The sequence below is a fragment of the Panicum virgatum genome, chromosome 5K (assembly GCF_016808335.1).
Source record: "Panicum virgatum strain AP13 chromosome 5K, P.virgatum_v5, whole genome shotgun sequence".
In the NCBI taxonomy this organism is placed as follows: Eukaryota; Viridiplantae; Streptophyta; class Magnoliopsida; order Poales; family Poaceae; genus Panicum; species Panicum virgatum.
This window is the reverse complement of record NC_053140.1, coordinates 30943008-30962323: the sequence shown is the minus strand read 5'-3', so window position 1 is coordinate 30962323 and position 19316 is coordinate 30943008. Positions and strand designations below refer to the sequence as shown.

Below are 19316 nucleotides of genomic sequence, written 5' to 3'. Positions count from 1 at the left end.
CATAAAATAAAGTAAAACCTTTTTACTTTTAAATACAATACCAACCAGCACTCCCCTTGTTCCCATAAAAAAATGTCTTCTTGTGTGCAATACTATTTCTTCATTATCTAACGCTCTCTTCTGATCTGCTTTTACTGTGATAGATCGTGCGCTTGTAAACGAAAAATGGATTGTAGTCTGGGAAATAAATGTTTCTATTAGGATTCAATTGTTGTGGACGCAAGCCCAGAGATCACCCAAGTTCAAGTCCAGTTCTTTCTTAATTGAAAACCTATGAGCTAATATTTCATTTACAGATAAGGAAACATGCCTAACATATGGGCAAGAGTAAGAATTGTGCCCAGAACTTTCCTCCATGCATCTCATATGATAAGCTGCCCATTTGAACTAAATAGCTAGAACTAGACCGCCTAGTGTGTGTGTGTGTGTGTGTGTGTATTGCATCAGATGATCGAAGGCCTGGCAGTGGAAAAGGCAGAGTGCTGTACAAAGAAATAAACAGAAAAAATGTTATTCTTTGCAATCCCAACACATGTTACACCCTCCATGAAACAAAAATCCTCACCATAATTTAGCACCCAAATAATGCATTGGAGGAAACCAAGATTGACATTTCGCATCCCCACCATGCACCCTCTTCTTTCTGAAATTTACAAACAGATGCTTTACCGGTTCATGCGGTATAGATTGGCATTCATTGTGTGACTTGGATACCAAAGAGCAGAACAAAACATGAAGAGGTGCTCTTGTAAGTGAAGTATGATGCAAAAGGATTGTCCATCATCAATTATAAGGAATAAGTCAATTTTAGACTCTATATGTAGTGGTGATGAAATATCCGAACAGAGGATGACTGATTCTTTATACCCTTATTTGTTGATATGGACTTCCATTTTTGCCATTCGTCACCTAGCCTATGTGAAATCCTCTAGTAAGCTTTACATGCATCACACACATGATGTATGGGTTGTCACTTGATTGTTATAAACTTGCTAATGAAAAATTTTCAATTGCAAATTTACTATTCTACTTTATGTGCTAGAGGTCAAATCAACTATGAAATATGTTGGGCGCAATTATTTCATGACACAACTCTTTTGTGAATCGGATTGTTTGCATTAGAAGTGCATGCAAATGGCAAGATGAGCAGTAACTAATGAACATAAATGTGATGGTCTCAATTTCACAGCATACATGTGACAATAATGCTTGTGGACTTCACTAAATATTGACACATATATTGACAAATATTGCATGCTTTGTAAGTTTACCAGGATATTCTTAAGTCATATATCACCTGGTAATGTTTTTTTTTTCAAATTGTCCCTTTTTTGTTTTTTTACAAATAGACCCCTCAGACAAACTATTTCTAAGAATGGACCCAAAGCTCGGTGTGCGCGGAGGTGACACCGAGTTAACTAAGCATTAAAAATCCAATAGAATGTTGCAATCCGAAGGGACCATATAGAAGAATAGCAAGAAAATCAGTCACAACTGTGTAGCGGTCAGGCTATAGTAAAAAAAAGGATTATGCTACACACTTAACAAAATAAGGTAAAACCTAGTGATAAAATACCATTCATATAGAAGAATAGCAAGAAAATCAGTCATAACTGTGTAGCGGTCAAGCTATAGTAAAAAAAAAGATTATGCTACACACTTAACAAAATAAGGTAAAACCTAGTGGTAAAAATAGCATTCCCCTATAAAATTTTGCATTTGCATCCTCTCTCATGGCACACAGAAAGAAATATAGTTCGTGATGGATGGCCACAAGGCAAGTGCTGCAAATTGTTAAGGAAGACATATATATTAGACACATATATTCTTAGTTTGAGAAACAAAATTTTCTCCATTGCTATGTAATCTATCTGATTGACTCTCTCAATCTTGCCACCACATGTAGCCCTTCTCCTCATCCCACGAGAGCACATACGGATCACAGAGATGAATTAGCTTAGCTAGGTAAGTGATGGCTGCTTCGTTTTCCTTTTGATGTGGCCGGCGGTGGTTTTTGGGTTTGCCCTTGTTGTGGTGTTGTGCTTTTCAATTGGGAGGCCAGCGGCTCCGCGTGCGGCTGGTGCGCAGCTCGGCGGCTTGCACAGCGGACGCGGCCATCAGCAGCACCGGCCGGGCGCCCTATGCGAGTAGCCAAGCAGGCGGCTGATTTCCTCCAGGGGCGCAGCAGCTGGCGAGCAGCAGGGCGACTGCTACGGTGCTGTGCAGATCAAGCAGACCGGCTTGTGCTTTTCTTTGGCTTGGTTCTGTTTGTAGTGCAGGACGACGGCGCACATCTGTCTGGGGTCAACGCACAGGCAGGCGAGGCCGTCTATTGCAAAGCAGCGCAGCTTGGTCAGGCCGCCTTCGCTAGCGCTCGCTGCAGCAGACTGCGTGTGTAAGACGACGGCAAGCCGGCATAACATAGTTATTAGGACCAGACCGGACTGGAGATCAAACCGGCGAGACCGTCGGTTCACTGGTTCACTGGTCCAACCATTTAGAACCGGTTGAACCGCCGGTTCAATTGTGCTGGACCGAAAAATCGGACCGGTTGTAAATATATTGAACCAATGTATATATATATTAATTAATAATAATAGTTTTATTAAATACTCTACGTATGGAATAAGCAATTCCATACCCGAGCCAGCGATCACCCCCGGGCCGGGCCGGCGCCCGGCTTCGGGTTCCCCCCGCGCCGCACCGGTTCCTTTTTTCTTTCGCGTCCCCCTGTGCCCCCGAAGCGGTTTCCCCCACCCCCAGCTCTCGATGCCTTCCCCGTTCTTCCTATCGCCCCCAGCTCCCGATCCGTTTCCCGACGCCGCTCCTCTCATCACCAGGAACTGGCACCGCCCGATGCCAGCTGCTCCTCCTCCCGACGCCGCTCCTCCCGTCGCCGATCCGGGGACTGAAGCCTGCCGTAGCCGCCGATCCGTTCCCGACGCCTTACCTCCGCCCGTCGCCGCTCCCCTCCTTCGACGGCGCTCCCTCCTCCCGACGGCATTCCGTGAGACCGTCCTCCCGTCGTCGTCATCCCCAGGAGATCCTACTATGGCCCACCGACGAGATCCTCCCCTGGCCTGCCTTCAGGTCATGGATGAATCGATGGCACAGCGTGGATGAATCGCCTGCGTATCCCCGCATTCAAGGTGATGCCCTCCCATTCCCGATGCTGCTCACTCCTCCCGTCGCTGTCGATCCTCCTCCGGCCTGCCCTCCGATCAGGTGATTCCCCCTCATCTTTTGTTGTTCCTACGGTTAATTCCGTGCAAGCTCTAGATTTGTCTGTCAGTGCTCATTCTTTGATGAATCGTCGCTGGATCTAGTTCCCTTGTAAGTGCAAGGTGCTCCTCTATCCTCACTCCATTCTATTCCCTTTGATTTTGGTCAAATTTGTTCGTTCGTACCAGTGATTCATCCAGGTTTAGTTCAAATTAGGTCATAATTTGTTGCAATCGGTAGATGCGTCATCCTTTTCCCTATTTCCTTGTTTCATCATTCTTCAGTTTTCCCTTCTGTGTTCATGTCAATGGGTATTGCACCTGACACTGTCGATTTGCCGGATGGATTCTCGGCAGAGATTGTCCCACAGATGCATATCAACCCAAGCAGGGTGGTGTTCGAGCAGCTTCTGATTTGGTCGTCAATCGTGTGCCCTGGTTCCGATCGGCTCGGCCCTGTGGATTGGAGACGACGGCCACCAGGGATCCAATCTCCTCCGCTGTAGCTTGGGGTTCCTTCCCTGGAGCGGCAGATTTGTTTGGATGAGTATTCATTGATGCCTACGGTGAGTCTGATGCCCCTCTTTTCTCACATTAATTCGATTCACCTGTTGTTGCTTGATTATCCCTGTTGGTGGCGACAATTATTTGTGATAATGATGATTAGGTTCAAGAATTAAATTGAGTACCTGCTGCATTTGACGCAAGGAATCTTTTGCATTTGACGCAAGGAATCTTTTGCTTCCGTTTGACCACTGCAGTGTGTAAATCGAATCAAAGTTCTCCTCTGTCCTCTCACAGTTCGATGTCCATGCACACTGGAGGTGCCCTAATTCATGCTTTGTATGTTTTATATGGAGAAAGAAATGCAGAAATGAAGCACCTCCTTTTGTGCTGATCATAGCTAAAACTTAGTATATTCATAGCTAAAACTTAGTATATTCAGTCCTTTCCTTTGACCTTTGCTATTAAATTACGAAATCTCTGGTGCATGTATACTTTTGGACCTTGTTTGACCTAAATATTTACATGTTCAGTGCAACTGATTAATACTCTATTGTTCATGGATCCTATTTACAGGGTTTCATTGTTGTTGTTGTTTGACCTTCTTTCGGGTTTCATCTCTAGCCTATCCCAACTTGCTTGGGAAAAAGGCTACGTTGTTGTTGTTGTTGTTGTTGTTCATGGATCCTATTTACAGGATGATGTTAAAGTTTTAAGGTTGCCGACTGTTACTTTGCTTAGGACACATTGTAGGTTAGATGACATCTAGTAATCTCTGTTGCTTTGTTTTAGTTTTTTTTATGGCACTACTGTTAATATTGAGTCCCTCTATACAGGCTAAACTGAAATGGCTAACATAATAAATTAAACAAAAGATCTAGAAAACTTAAACCATAAGACTGGATTGGAGAAATCTTTTTTCTTAAAAATACACAGGTGCATTGCTGCTGCGATTTAGATGAAGGTTATGGTTGAACAATCATGGAAAAGCAGGTTGTTGAACTTAGAAATTGCTGGAAGCACACGAGCATAAGATCCAGCATCACAATCTGAACTGCAGCGCTTTTTAGGTGTCAAGTTCCCCTTGACATCAGATGGCGCGGCCTACCTCCTCTGGATAAGTAACTAAACTGCTAGAACAAGTTGAAATTGAGCTTGCTACACCCAATCTATGGAATGTCTTTCTCTGATTCAGCTAATGATTTAATTCCTTCTCCTAATTACCATTGTGTATGCGAGTCAGTGGCTCTCTGCTTGTAATTGGGCTCTGTCACTCAATCTGTAATACATTCATTCAAATGGGTTTTTTCAGAAAGTCAATCTATAAAATGATAATGACGCTAGTATATTAAAATGATATTTTTTGCAGGTGCGGTGGACGCCACGATCTCCATTGATAGTGTCATCTTTCAGCAGTACCCATCATCACCATTAGGTGTTTAGGGACAGTTCCCCTTGTTCATCACTTGATTGTACCCATCATCACCATTAGGTGTTTAGGGACAGTTCCCCTTGTTCATCACTTGATGGATTTTGTGCAGAAAGCATCTGTTTTCCAGTATATAGATTCTGAGTTTCATGTAAGAATGGTATGTTTAGAACCTATGTGTATAGATTCTTATAAAAATATAAGTTTGGAGTGGCAGGTGATAGAAATAATGATGCCATTACGACTCCATCGGTGTTTATGATATTTATGAGCTGGCACAGAAAAAATGCGTGGTGTTTGTAAGATAATGAGATTTTAGCATCAACATGTTTTTGGTATATGAGACTAGGAAATTAACATTACTGTCTGACTATGTCGCGCAACTACAAAACATTTTATTTCTTTGGAGCACAAAATCTTTTGTTTTCCGCTGCTCTGGACATACGAATCAATTTTCTATCATAGCGCTTGTTTGGTCTCGCCAACCTTCTTTTCCCTTCCCTAGAAATTTGTTTTGTGGCTTCTTGTATGCATAACGTTGCCATGCATGCAGCTCGGAGAGAACAAACGGGCGATTCCCTGGCTTCTACTTTTTTCCGTAGGCCGGAGACTGGACGCTTGGTCAAACTGGAAAAAAATGGGCGGGAGAAGCGAGCGCATGTGGTGGGCGTCTCCTGCGCGCGGTTAGTTGCGTCAGGGGTGGTGCGCATTCAGGACCGGTTAGGCGGATGGGCGGGACGTGGTTTGTGGAAGAAAAACCAGACGCAGACGGCGGAAGGGAAGACAGGCGCGGACGGGTGTCGAGCTCAGAGGTTGGCTCGGGTATAGAATAACTATTCGTTATTCTGTACCCAGGGTACGAAATAGTGGTGTCCAATTAATAATTGATATATAGTAAATAGAATAATTCAGTCATACAACAATAAGATTCAACCATATGCAGATATAGATATATAATGACATGTTTTTAAATTCAAACATCAAGTGCGTAAAAAATTCGTTGTTATAATTCAAATCAGAATGACTAGAGAATAATAATGAAATATTCACTATTGCAAAACAATCTCGAATGTCAAAATAGAGTGCATCCTTGCAAAGAGCTCGCTGTGGTAATCAAAATTATTTATCTAATTTGGAGCTTATTTGAAAAAGTTATTAAAATTTGACATTTAAAAGATTAATGCCACATCAGCTGACGCCACTACCAAAAATCAACAGAGCAACGCATGCAAACTTGTACTGTAGCAGCCAGGCGCGCGCCAATCGATGGCAGCTGCATGCACCTACGGGCCTACCCTACCAGCTACCGTACCAAGCACGTAGACCACGCTGCCCAGACTGAAGCAGGCCGGCCGGCGGACTCCATCGTTCGTGCAGCAGAACGCCAACGGCAACAACCTCCACAAGCTCGATCTTCATCAACCAGAAGATATATTTTTGTGAGCTGTGTTGGTGGCCTTCGAGTCCCACTTCTTTTTGTGCAGGGCAGCAACAGTGAAGTGCGTGAGTTGGAAATCCAGGGCCAGCTCGAGCTCAACTCTGTGAAGCAGCTCCCACGCCCACCAAGTGTTCGACAAAATGCTTCTGTAGGTAAAAGCTTGCGTTTTTAATTCCTATGCTTTCTGTTTTGATTCTGATAAGAGCAACTCCAACAGCCCTGCTATCCTAAAGAGTTGGCTAAAAAAAATAGAAAAACCTGCAAAACTTGCATCCAACAGGCTTGCTATCTTACCCTGCTGGCTATCTGGCTAGCTATTTCTCCCACTTCCTTGGCCAAATATAGCACCCCTGTTCCCTTGGCTATCCTAAAGAGTCTATCTATGACACGTGGGGTCCACTCACCAGACAAGTCTTTTTGGAATGGAGGAGGGGGTGGATAGACAAGCTGTTGGTTCCCCCACCCATACACTAGCCAAATGAATGACTAAATGGAAGGCTATATGAGATTTGGCTAGTGGGATTTGGTCAAGCTCTTGGAGATGCTCTAACCTTGTGTTAGTTAGCTCTCAGCTTTGTTAGTGCTGCTAGTTAATATTCTTGTCAGGTTTAGTTAGTTTTGTTAAGGCTAATTAATTTGCTTTTCTTGCCTAAGTCAAAAAGGAAAATGAGAATAAAAATGGTAGCTTTAGCTCATTAGCTTTTTATCTAGTCTTTATTCTTGTCAAGATAGCTATGTACTTGTGCCTGAACGTTTGATAGTGCCTCTAGTGTGTTTTCACCTTATTTGAGATGTGTTGGGTGTAATATGGATTTAGGCCGATCGATTTGTTAAAATTGATTTTCGGCTCCCATTCACCCCCTCCCCCTCTGGTGACACTGCTGGTGCTTAAAGAGGAAGCATGAAGACCTCTCGCCTCCCCTCTCCTCTCCCGGCGCTCCTCGCCCCACCAGCCCCACGCCGGCGCCCACTCCGGGTCCGGCGGCCACCTCAATCCTTTCCCCCTCCCCGGCGCTGGGAGCCTCCTCCACCACCCCCAATCGCTCCTCTCTCGGTTCTCCCTGCGCCACCGTCGGTCGCTCCAAGGCCCAGCGGTGGAATGACGCCTCACCTTCCTCCAGCCAATCTGGGGATGCGAGGCCGTCCTTCAGGTATGTCCTGCTCGCCGGAGCCAGCCGGGCTGGGCGTGGGACGACATCTTCTGGCTGCCGTGGCGTCTTCCCGGCGGTGGTTGCGCCGGTCCCTGTCGCGTCCTCTGCCTCTGGTGAGGCTCGTCATCCCGTCGCCAACCTGGTCGCTCATGGGATGGTGGCCTCGCAGGCTTCTGTCTCGACCGTCCCATCGGCGTCGCTTCTACCCGTGGTCCCGGGCGGCGCCCGGCCGATGTCTCGTCCCTCGGCCAGGCCGCGTGGTGCTTTTTCGGGGCTCTGGCATCGCTCCGGTGGGAAGATTTTCCCACCGCCGGCGGCGGGGCGGCTGAGATTCATCAAGCAATGCTGGGCCTCCAAACCTGACTTTGAAGACTGGCGCAAGTGCCATTTCAGCAGAGGCCTTGGGCGCCGTCAGCAACCTGCTCGTCCACGCCGGCGAGTACCTACGGACCTCCACGGCAAATGTTTCAATTGTTTCTCCACCGCCCACTTGGTTGTCCAGTTCCGGCAGCGTCCAAGGTGTTTTCGCTGTCGGGCACTTGGTCATCGCTCGTACTCTTGCCCAGGGCCTAATTTGATTCCCCAGCGCCGGTTGGTTTGGAGGCCGACCGCTCCATCTACGACTACTGGCTGCACCGCCCCCTCGCAACGGTCTGCTCCGGCGAGCGCGGGGCAGGTTGCGGCCAGCACCGCCCCCTCGCAATGGTCTACTCCGGCGAGCGCGGGGCGGGTTGCGGCCAGCACTGCTCCTTCGCAACGGCCTTCTCCGGCGATCTTGGAGCTGGGCGTGCTGTGTTCTCCGACGACCGACCACGTCGTAGCGATGACGTCGGATCGGTCGGCGGTGCCGGAGGCAAACCAGGGCGGCGGCCGCGGTTCAAACGTCGTGCCGATGCTGGGCAGTCAGAGTCCACTGCGCCACCTGATGCTCCCCCTTTGGGCAGACCCTGGAGGATCTTGCGGCCCCAACCCTGGATGAGCAGACGGATAAGCCCTGCATCATCAACTGGAGTAGCCGCATTGCTCGTGCGGAAGAGGATTTGGTGCATGCTGTGATCGTAATAGTCATTGGTGCCTCGCCTTTGGCAGGAACCTGCTCATGCGGTTGCTGACATTCTGGCGGCCAAGTTGAACGTCGAGGCAAGCTCGCTGGTTCTACGACGTGCTTCTCCCTCCAGCTATTTGCTCATGCTCCCCGATGTGAGCTTGGTGAATCGTCTGGTCAGCCAGCAGCAGCCACTACGCTCGCCAGAATTCAGCCTTCTGTGCAAAAAATGGAGCCGGCTAACCGGAGCCACTGGGAAGGCCCTGCCTTGTAAGTTGGACATCGAGATCAGCGGCATTCCCGCTCATGTTTGGGAGACCTCACAGTAGAGCAACTGTTAAACCCTCACGGTTGGATTGATCATGTGCATGGGATCAAGTCTGAGTTAAGCGACTTGTCTTTTTTTCGGTGCTCTGCTTGGTGCTTGGACTCAAGCAAAATTCCTCCGTCCAAGGAACTCTGGGTTGCTGAACCCCCAAATGCCATTGTTGAAGACCCCCCGGTGAAAAGGTTCCTGGCTTATCCTATCAACTTCATGACTTCCATAATTTCTCCCTCTGGAGGTGCTGCTTCAAGGCCACCGCCTTCTTCTTCCCACGATGATGACAGTGGGGATGATAGTGATGAAGGTCCCTCCACTCGGCAGCGCCGTCGATTCATGGCCTCTGCGCCGCCGCGGTTTGGTCGGCAGAGGGCCGTTGGCGGCGGGTGTCATCCCTCCGGTGGCAGGGACGGTTCAGCTGGCCCAACGCATGGAGAGCAGCATGATATCTTCCACTGTTTGAGATTCGTGCAGACTAAAATAAATGGACATGATGAAACATGGTGGGAGGAATTGTATGCACACACACAACTTGTCGTGGGGGAGCTGGACAGCTGTCCAAGCACAGCTGGCTAAGGTGGAAAGAGAAGTTCCATAGATTCCTTTTGGATCGTACACTTTGCTTTCAATTTTCTTTTGAACCATAAATGTTTTCATGATTCTGTTTGGACCATGGTGTTACTTACAATTTATGCAACAAAATAAAATACAATATTAATATATTTTTATTGTTTTAAAAAAATCAACATTCCTAATGTATCGTTTCAACAATTTGAATATATATGTTCAATAATTTATATGTGCTGATTCAACATGTCCTCATAAATGTTGAATCAGTTTATTAGAATTGTTGTATTGAGTTTTTAAAATGTTGACTGAAGTAGTTTAAAATGTTGACTAGTTTGGCACTTTTGGATGTATCATCTTGAATGTTGACTGAAGTAGTTTAAAATGTTGACTAGTTTGGCACTTTTGGATGTATCATCTTGAAGTATATTCTTTAGCAGAGAAAACAATTTAATATGTTAGATTAAAAGAAAAAAGAAAGTGCACCTATGACCTGTGTTATGTGTCCACGTGCAGTTCGTGGTGGTTGCATGTTGGTTTTATTTTTTGGACGGCGGTTACATGCTGCATGGGCTGTACGTGGGCCATGCCATAGATAGCTATGCATCTTTCGGAATACGGAATATAGATAGGATGCCCCGCAACGACCGCGACAGGAACTCCCCCTCGCACTCCGCCGGTGACTGTGCTACCGCCGCAGCCACCCCGCCTTCATTCCACCCCGACGCGGTTCTACTCCAGGCGCCGGCTTCGTCAGGCTCGTCACCAGGAGGAGACTCTCGTCGAGGATGGAGAGGTTCCTGCCATGGCGACCTGCTGGCCTGCCCCTGCCCCTCCCGTCGACCAGCCAGATACGACCGGGGTGGGCAGGGATGCGGCTGGGGCAAGCCAGGATGTGGATGCCGCTGGAGCTGCTCCATTCCAGGACCTGTCTTTCCCTCGCACCCCACCAGCAGCAGCTCGGGTCGCCTTCCTCGACAAACTCTGTCGCCGTGCTGATGGCCTGTTGCCGGTGCCTGCCATTCCAAAGCGCCGACGCAAGTCGCATTGGGCTGGAGAGACTCCACGCCGCAGCCGCCGTCTCGCTGGTGCCGCTGTGGAATTCCAACTGGGTGAACTAGAGACAAGAGCTAGAAAAAAGGTCATGAGGGCCCTGGACATCATTGGCGAGAATGAAGGTATTACTCAGCAAGCTCAAGATGAATATGCTAGACTTTTTGGCCACGCCCATCTGCTTCGCATATACAGGCCATGACAGCCTTGTTTAATTGGTCTTTGCCGGAGGACTTGGGGCTTAGCGCAGAAGGGGATTTGCTAGCTTAATGGGTGCCTCCTTCGGTCGTTTCTCAACATTGTCTTATGGATCCTGAAAAAATTCTGATCTGGAATGTGAGGGGGCTTAATTCTGCAGCTAGACAGGATTCGTTGCGTACCATAGTTGATGCCTCACGGGCAGACATTTTGTGTATCCAAGAAACCAAAATCTCGGCAATGTCAAATAGAGTTTTGCTCTCTGCTCTTGGCTCATATTTCTCTGAATTCTCTGCTGTTCCTGCTGTTGGTGCTAGTGGGGGGATCCTTGTGGCCTGGAGGAGACACATCAGAGTCTCCGACAATCCAAGAATTGATAATCACAGTATAACCATCCAGGTCTCTCAGTCTAATGGACAAAATTGGTGGCTAACTTGTGTTTATGGCCCTCAAGGTAATGATGCTAAGATCCAATTTTTGCAAGAGCTACGTGATATTCGTGCGGCTTGCCCAGGTCCTTGGATGATCGCTGGTGATTTTAACCTTATCTATAAGGATGAAGACAAGAACAACGCTAATCTGAATAGAGCAATGATGGGGCGCTTTCGGAAATTAATTAATGATCTCGCACTGAAAGAGTTACCGTTACATGGCCATAAGTTCACATGGTCAAATCAGCAGGAATCTCCTACACTTGTGCGTTTGGACAGAGTGCTGTGTTCAGTGGATTGGGAAGATATTTTTCCCAACTGTCTGCTACAAAGTGCAGCCTCAGACGATTCTGATCACTGCCCCTTGCTGCTCGGATTTCATGACAATCAGCGAGGTCGACGTCGATTCCATTTCGAGTCCTTCTGGCCGAAACTTGAAGGCTTCCAAGAAGCTGTTGCCTCTGCCTGGACATCTGTCCCCGTTGGTGCGTGCCCCTTCATCACTCTCGAGAAGAAGTTTAATGCAGTTACCAAGAGCCTGCAAAGCTGGAGCAGCAAAACTGTAGGTCAATTATCTATGCAGCTTGCGCTTGCTAGAGAAATTCTACATCAGTTTGAGATTGCTCAGGACAGCCGCCAACTCTCTGAGGAGGAGATCTGGTTCAAAAACAAGCTGAAAAAGCACAGTCTAGCTCTTGCTTCCCTCAAGCGCACTATGGCATGGCTGCGGTCACGATTCAGTTGGCTTAAAGATGGCGATGCTAACACACAACTTTTTCATCTTCATGCCCGGCATAGAAAAAGAAAGAATTTTATTGCAAAGCTGATTTCTGGAGATCAAATTTGTACTAGCCAACAAGAGAAAGCCGCAATTATTGATGAGTTTTATGCTAACCTGTTGGGAAGTTGCGCAGCTAGAGAACATTCTATCAATTTGGATGAATTGGGAATTCCCGTACATGAACTTTCTGATCTTGATCTTCCTTTTACTGGAGAGGAAGCTGTGGTCGATGTCAGGGGCTCGAGGAATTTCATTCTTAATAGCCCCTACATCCGTAGATTAGAAAGAAAGTTTTTAGGTCATCCTTTCCTGTCACGGGCGAGTCTGTTTCTTTGGAATCCTGGGGTTTAGTGGGTGTGTGTGTGAGTGAGTGGGTGCTAAGTTGCGTGTGGTGGTGTGTGTCTGGTTGAGCTGAGTGTGTTTCTCTTGTATTTTTTTTGGGGAATTTTTCCCTCTCTTCTTCTTAATATAATGAAGCGCAGTTCTCCTGCGTCTTTCGAGGAAAAAAAACACTGCTAGTGCTTTCCCAGCGATCTTCCGTAGCATCCAATCAGCATTTGTACTCGAGGGCACATCTGAAGTGAGAAATTCTTTCATCAGCCTGGTAGTAATCACTTGGACTTGGACGTGCCCAATCGCTTGCCTTGTGTCTGCATCAACGGCAAGGTTTCTGAGGATTCCTGCCACCAACTTTCTTGATTCTTGGCTGGTCACGCTATCTTTCATGATCTCCGCGAGGTTTCTCAGTAGGAAGGGATGCTTTGATACCTTGTGCCGTAGTATCACACCTATTTCCCCAGCAATGCTCGTTAGCCTGTATAGCATCTTCAGTGAGGACATCATAAGGACCTTCCATTGAATGTCGGTATAAGTCTTGTTACTTCTGTCGTAGGTTGTGAATCCTACAATCTTCGGTATGAGGCTAGTTGCTCTGCTGATCTCCTCACAGTTGTCCTGATCACAACAAGCAAGGCTGTCAAGAATTGACATGCCCAGTGCAGGGAGGAGATCATCCTTGTCTGTTTCTGTTGGTGACTTCTTCTCATTGGAATTTGATATCCATTGCCAGCATCTGGCAATGTTGTTTTCTTGTGGAGTATCATGTTGTTGGATTGAGCGGTTTTGGGTTTCCAGCATGTTACAGTGTCTGGAACTGAACCCTTCTCTTCCTCATGGTTGTTGGAGCCATCCAGAATTTGATCATGTGCTATTGCCTCTTGTTCATCATCAGTGACCATAAGTGGGTTTCCAGTTTTCCTTTGTTTGTTAGTGTAATCAAGAAGTGTAGAGACAGACTGAATTGTCCCAGGGATAGTGGCAGCTAGGAGGCTCTTTGCCAACTCAGCGGCAACCTTCGTGGCCAATAATCTGGTAGCAGTGTAGCAGTGTCTATTGGGCTAGTCCAGTTCAGCATGTTGATCAATGTAGCTTTTGTCTTCCTAGAAGTGTTTACCTGTAACCCATGGTCGGCTCTCTCTGCAAAAGGTTGTGCATTACCTGTACCCCACGGTACTGCACCTTGGGTAAGTGAAATCCATGTCAAACCTGCTTAGACCGATATTCTTTGGAGCAAGCACATCCCTTTCCATGCATTTCCCCAACACAAACCCATGGTACAAATTGATAGATTCCAATCCCCACTTGCCTTGGAATCCAGCATGGCGGGCAAGGGCTTTCTTTTTTCTCGAATACGCGCGCAGCGTATCATTGTATTAAGACGAAGAAGAAATTGGTACAGTGTTCGGTTACAACCCAAATGGAACGGATTCTAGATGGACACAAGCTGGCAAACCAGCTGAACACAACCCGAAAGATAAACTCCCACATGAACTACTCACATCCCGCACAACCTAAACGACTGGCTTTCTGAGGGATGAACGAGAAGATGTCGAGCATGCAGGCCACAAGGTAGAGTACTCCTTGGCGGAGCACCATCCCATAGAAGATATTCAGAAATGGCGCGAGGTTTTTCTTGTCCCCGAGGTTTTCCTTGTCCGGGTACACAATTAATAGTTGTTAATAAGCCACAGTTTTGATATACCAAACAAATATTAATAGTTGGATATCCTAGTGCTTTAAAGTTTAAATGCTTCAAGCTCTGAATGATTACACAATTTTTAGAAGGCATGAAGCATGTGCTTTTTCTTTTAGGTTTACTGTTGATGGAGACAAAATTTCAAGTTTTTTCATCATCTCCTATCGATTTCAGGTTATAATGGAAGCTGTTAATAAGCCACGCAATATCCAGTATAAAGGTGTTGCAGACCTGGTGACATAGTAAGAATGCTTCTCGCTGATATTGACGTTGTGCACCAGTTCTTAGTTTTATTTGCTATAAGATAGCAGGAATGATATATTAGTGCCTCTTTTTCATGCAGTAAAGTGAAACAACATAGTGTTTCAATCTGTTGCTCTATACTTTGTTCAGCACAGACAAGTTGAGTGAATCAGCCATTTTTGAAGTTGTCATTAAGAACTTCAAAGACCACCTCATACTTGGGGAGGAAGGCGGCCTTATTGGAGATTTCCAGTTGGAGTACCTCTGGTGCATTGACCCTTTAGGTTTGGTTCCTCACTATCCTACTTCTCATTTGATGAATATCTATTTAACATTGTAAATGATTAAGCAGCAATAACCAAAAGGTAGCATTGAAAATTTTCAATTCATTGCTTGTTCGCAGGAAATATAAAATATATGCCCTGTTATTCCAGCATACTGTTTTCTTCTCCATTTCTCACACAACTGTCACAAAATGAGCAGATCAAAGAATTTGAAAGATACACTTGGGCCCATAGTGAGGAGTAAGTACTTCACTATTACATGCCTGACAAGATAGAAGCCCATAATGTTGCCAAGTTAAAGAAATATACATTCAAAGAAAGTCTCAAGTGCCGGGTAACAATACAACACACGTTCATACATATGTTATTGTGACATTACTTTTTCCCGTTGCAACGCATGGGCATTGACCTAGTACTTATTTTGAAATACCATACTAACTGGGGCCGATGTATTAGCACTTTATTGATTACAAACACTATAGGAGAAATATCATAGGCATAAACGGAAATTGGATTGTGTGCTACAACTTTTGCTTCAGAAATAACATTGAACCTCCTTTGCAACCTTCTGTAGCACGTTGTTGACGTAGTGATAGAGTGCATACCTCCATGTTCTGTTGCAAATAAGACACCAGGAGAGCCAAAATCCAAAGATAAATCCAGCAACCACAAAGCAATATAACCACAGCTCCTCTCTGTCATCATCCTGGCTTTTTTCATTACTGCGCGTAGCAGCATTTGCACATTCTTTCAAAGGAAAACCACATAGCCCCAGGTTGTTGCCGTAGATTGATGGATCAACTAGTGTCTGCAGCTGACTACCTGCCGGTATCCTTCCTGACAGACCATTGTTTGAAAGGTTCAGAGTGCTTAGAGCTTTCAAATCTGCAAAGCCTGGAGGAATCTCCCCTTCCAGCTGATTCCATGACAAGTCCAGCGATTCTAGCAGCGCCAAGTTTCCAATGTCTTTGGGGATATCACCTGAAAGGTGATTTCTTGACAAGTTTAAGTACCTGAGTCCACGGAGGTTTGTGAGCCCTTCAGGAATCGTTTGCGAAAGCAAATTACACAACAAGTCAATACCCATAATGAATGTTATCGTCTTGCTGTACACATAATTCTCATTCTTCCAGACTAGCTGAAGTTGCTCGGAGTACGCAAAGAAATATACGATCTCCCCATGTTCCTGTTGTCGTGTCATGCTAGTAAAATTTGCAAAGTCAGCAGGTATGGGACCAATGAGCTTGTTGTGTGACAAGTCTAATAGTTGAAGTTGGGTAAACTGAAAAATCTGCTGGGGTATATTTCCACTGAACATGTTTGATGACAAGCGAAGAAATCTGAGTTGTGGCATGCTTTCGGCCATCCAACCAGGTATTTCGCCCGTGAAATTGTTGCCTCCAAGATCCAGGGTTATGAGCTTGTAACAATTTTTAATGATAGAGGGAACATTACCTTCGAAATGGTTGTTGGCTAGGTGTAGAGATTGAAGCGTGGTGCTAGATGACCTGGAGGACGTAGCTACACTGCTGAAAGAATTGCTGGACAGATCCATGAATAGTAAAGACGGCAAGTCCCACAAACAATTTGGGAGATCTCCATGTAAGGCATTATTTGACAGGTCCAGGATCTTTAGGAAGTTAGCATTACAAAGTAATGTCGGCATGGCGCTGGTAATGTCGTTAGAGGAAAGGGCAAGGATCTCAATTTCGGGGAACGAAAAAGTGGACTGGTTAGTAGTAAGAAAGTCATATGTTTGTCCAGTTAGGCTACAATTTGACAAGTCAAGTGAGAAAAGTTTGGAAAGGTTCCTTAAAGTTAGAGGCAATGGACCTGACAAATGATTGAAACTCAAATTTAGCTGAAGAATTTGATACAGTGACCCAAGTTCTGGAGGGATCGCACCTGAGAGTATATTATGCCCCAGGTTGAGATTCGTCAAGCTAGTCATATTTCCAAGAACCTGAGGTATCTGACCAGAAATTCTGTTTTCAGCTAGTCCGAGAGCTGAGAGTTTCCCAAACTCGCCCAACTGTAGTGGAAGTGTCCCGTACAGTTGATTTTGGGCAAAATATATATGTTCAAGACTTTTAGGGAGCGTACCAAGCCACTCCTCAGTGCCTGCGAGAATACCGTTTGCTGCCAAATCAATGTACCTCAAGGACGTGCAGTTCTGAAAGTTGAGATCACGTAGGTTCGAAAGCCGATTGCTGTTGGCCAAGAAATGTAGCAGTGTTCCTCCTGTGCAGATGGCCTGCGCAGATATCTTGGAGAAATCGTTGCCGGCAATGTCGACCTCAATCAGGCTGCTCCTGTTGCTGAGACATGGGGTGATGTCGCCTCCTAGTTGATTGTTTGCCACGAGCAACGCTGACAGTTTCCGAAGCTGAGCGAGATAGCCTCCCAGCTCGCCTTCCAAACGGTTGCCCGCCAAGTTCATGATCCGCAGCTCCGTGATGTTGCCGATCTCTGCTGGGACGGTCCCTGCCAAACTGTTCAAATTCAGATAAAGCGAGGTGAGCCTCTGGAGCTTCCCAACTGCAGGTGGGATTGAGCCCGTCAGAGTGTTGCCGTCGAGGTACACTTCTTTCAAGCCTGTCAGGTTACCAATCTCGCTGGGGATGGCACCATCGAGCCCCAGAGTCTGCAGCTTCAGCGAGGCGAGCTGCTTCAGCTGTCCTATGCTGCGTGGAATCGGCCCTTTGAGACCCTGGTTGTGCTGGATCACCAATGAAACCAAGCTCGTCAGGTTGCCGATCGCCTCCGGAATGGTACCATACAGGTCATTCTGCACCAGGGTAAGGGTCTCCAGACGCGTGAAAGCCGACAAGTCCAGGCCGGCGAGGCTCCCGTTGAGACTCACGCCGCTAATGCGGAGCTCCGTCACGTCGCCGGCGGAGTTGCAGGCGATGAACTCCCAGTTGCATGGGCTGGTGGCGTCGGACGCCGAGGACCACGAGCTAAGGTACCGGTCGGCACCGGCGGCCAAGGTCGCTTTCCATTTCAGCAGCGCTCCCGCCTCGCGCTGTCCGCCACCGCCAGCAGCAACCGCCGGGACCGCGGCACAGAGTAGGAGAGAGATGCAGATGCAGGAGAGTAGCAGGGGGCTGTGGAGTTGGACGTGATTCACCATAGCTTGGAGGAGTTCGGAGGGCGGCGAGGGGTGGGGGGACGGATTTTTTCCACCAGAAGCTGAGAAAAAAGCAAGGGCGAGGCGAGAGGCTGTGAAGTCTTGACTGTTGGGAAGTGGAACCGACTTCGTCAGGTCAGGTCCGATCAATTTATGAGCGCTGGAATGGTCATGGTCCGAGCGCAAGCTTGGACCATATGTAGTTCGCAACAACCGTTTAAGTCCAGCTACCCACACTACACGTCGGTTGACTGACTTGGAAACTGAGGTCCCACCCCAAATCCTCTCTTACAGAACTTCAAAATGTCTTGATCAGCAAATTGAACCCCCCCCCCCCCCCCCCCGGGCCACCGGGAAGAAAGCATTCCGATCCCATGCGAATTTGTATAGATATATAAGTTATGGCCACTTGCGGGACTGACGTCGAAGTTAGGTGACATATCACATATGACCCACACGTCAGTGATTGATGTCACCTCACTTCGAGGTCAGAGGATACCGTCTCCACTTGCGGAGCTACGTCTCGGCCAACGTGAGCATTGCCCCGCCCTGGGGCTCATTTCTATTGGTCTGCCAGCTAGTACAATGCTACACGCTTCTCTGAATCTTGTCGTCTTGGGCTTTAGATTGTGGAACAACTGCAGCAGGCCAAGCAGTGGATATCGCGTCGTTGTCGCTCGGCACAAGCACATGCTTACATGACTGCGTGTTGTGGCCAGCACCATTGTTTATTTGTTTCCATATTTCTGACTAAAAAAACGAATCAAGCAGGAGATTGTCGATTATATTAAAAATAAGATGCAGCCCAGACTGGGAAAAATAAACACATATAACTCCGGCCGGTCGGAATGGGACATCGACACGAGCCATGCAAGACCCAAAAAAAAAACCGAACTCAACTCAAAACACCTCCACCAAACCACCACCAACGGGTCACTACATTCAGGGGCAGAGCTAGCTACGAAATCAGGGGTGGGGGGGGGGGGGCTCATCTCTTTTTCTCCTCTCTTTCATGGTGCTCAAGAACCAAAGGGGGGCTCCAATGGATTCCGGGGGATAGGGGGCTTGAGCCCCCTGCACCCCCTTAGATCCGCCCCTGACTACATTGCACCGCCAACCCCCTAGACGAAAGACATAAGGACGAAAGCACCGTTGTCACCACTAGCTCCATCATTGCCGACGATGTCCCACACCAAGGAAGCCCACTGCCAAGTGAGCCAACTCGCCGTAGTCCGCCACAAGTCATGTAGCTCTCTCACAATTAGATCCGCTTGCGCTGCCTAAAAGGCGTTGTCCCACATCAGACTAGCCGCTGCCAATCAGGGCTAGCCGCCGAAGTCCGCTGCAAGCTATCAAACCAAAAGCGAGAGCAGCTGCCTCTGGCACTAACCCAACCGACCCTGTCCAACGGGACCCAAGTGAGCACAACGTAGGAACCAACAACCAAGGTGCCTCAACCAAGTAGAAGTGCCACCCACGTCCTC

At 47.2% G+C, this 19316-nt stretch overlaps 1 protein-coding gene, 1 long non-coding RNA gene and 1 pseudogene across 2 annotated transcripts; 1 reads left to right on the top strand and 2 right to left on the bottom strand.

Moving 5' to 3' along the window:
- The first annotated feature begins 2750 nt into the window (after nt 1-2750).
- On the top strand, nt 2751-5370 carry LOC120707094. The gene is made up of 4 exons (XR_005688797.1): nt 2751-3225; nt 3579-3787; nt 5095-5160; nt 5218-5370. It is a non-coding gene; the product is annotated as an uncharacterized LOC120707094 (long non-coding RNA).
- A 5666-nt stretch (nt 5371-11036) lies between these two features.
- LOC120709848 lies at nt 11037-14595 on the bottom strand (annotated as a pseudogene).
- Nucleotides 14596-14951: 356 nt separating this feature from the next.
- Nucleotides 14952-17950, bottom strand: LOC120707093 (MDIS1-interacting receptor like kinase 2-like). The gene has a single exon (XM_039991869.1). It carries the CDS (start codon nt 17833-17835, stop codon nt 15238-15240), a length of 2598 nt encoding a protein of 865 aa, XP_039847803.1. The 5' UTR covers nt 17836-17950; the 3' UTR covers nt 14952-15237.
- Between the last annotated feature and the right edge of the window lie 1366 nt (nt 17951-19316).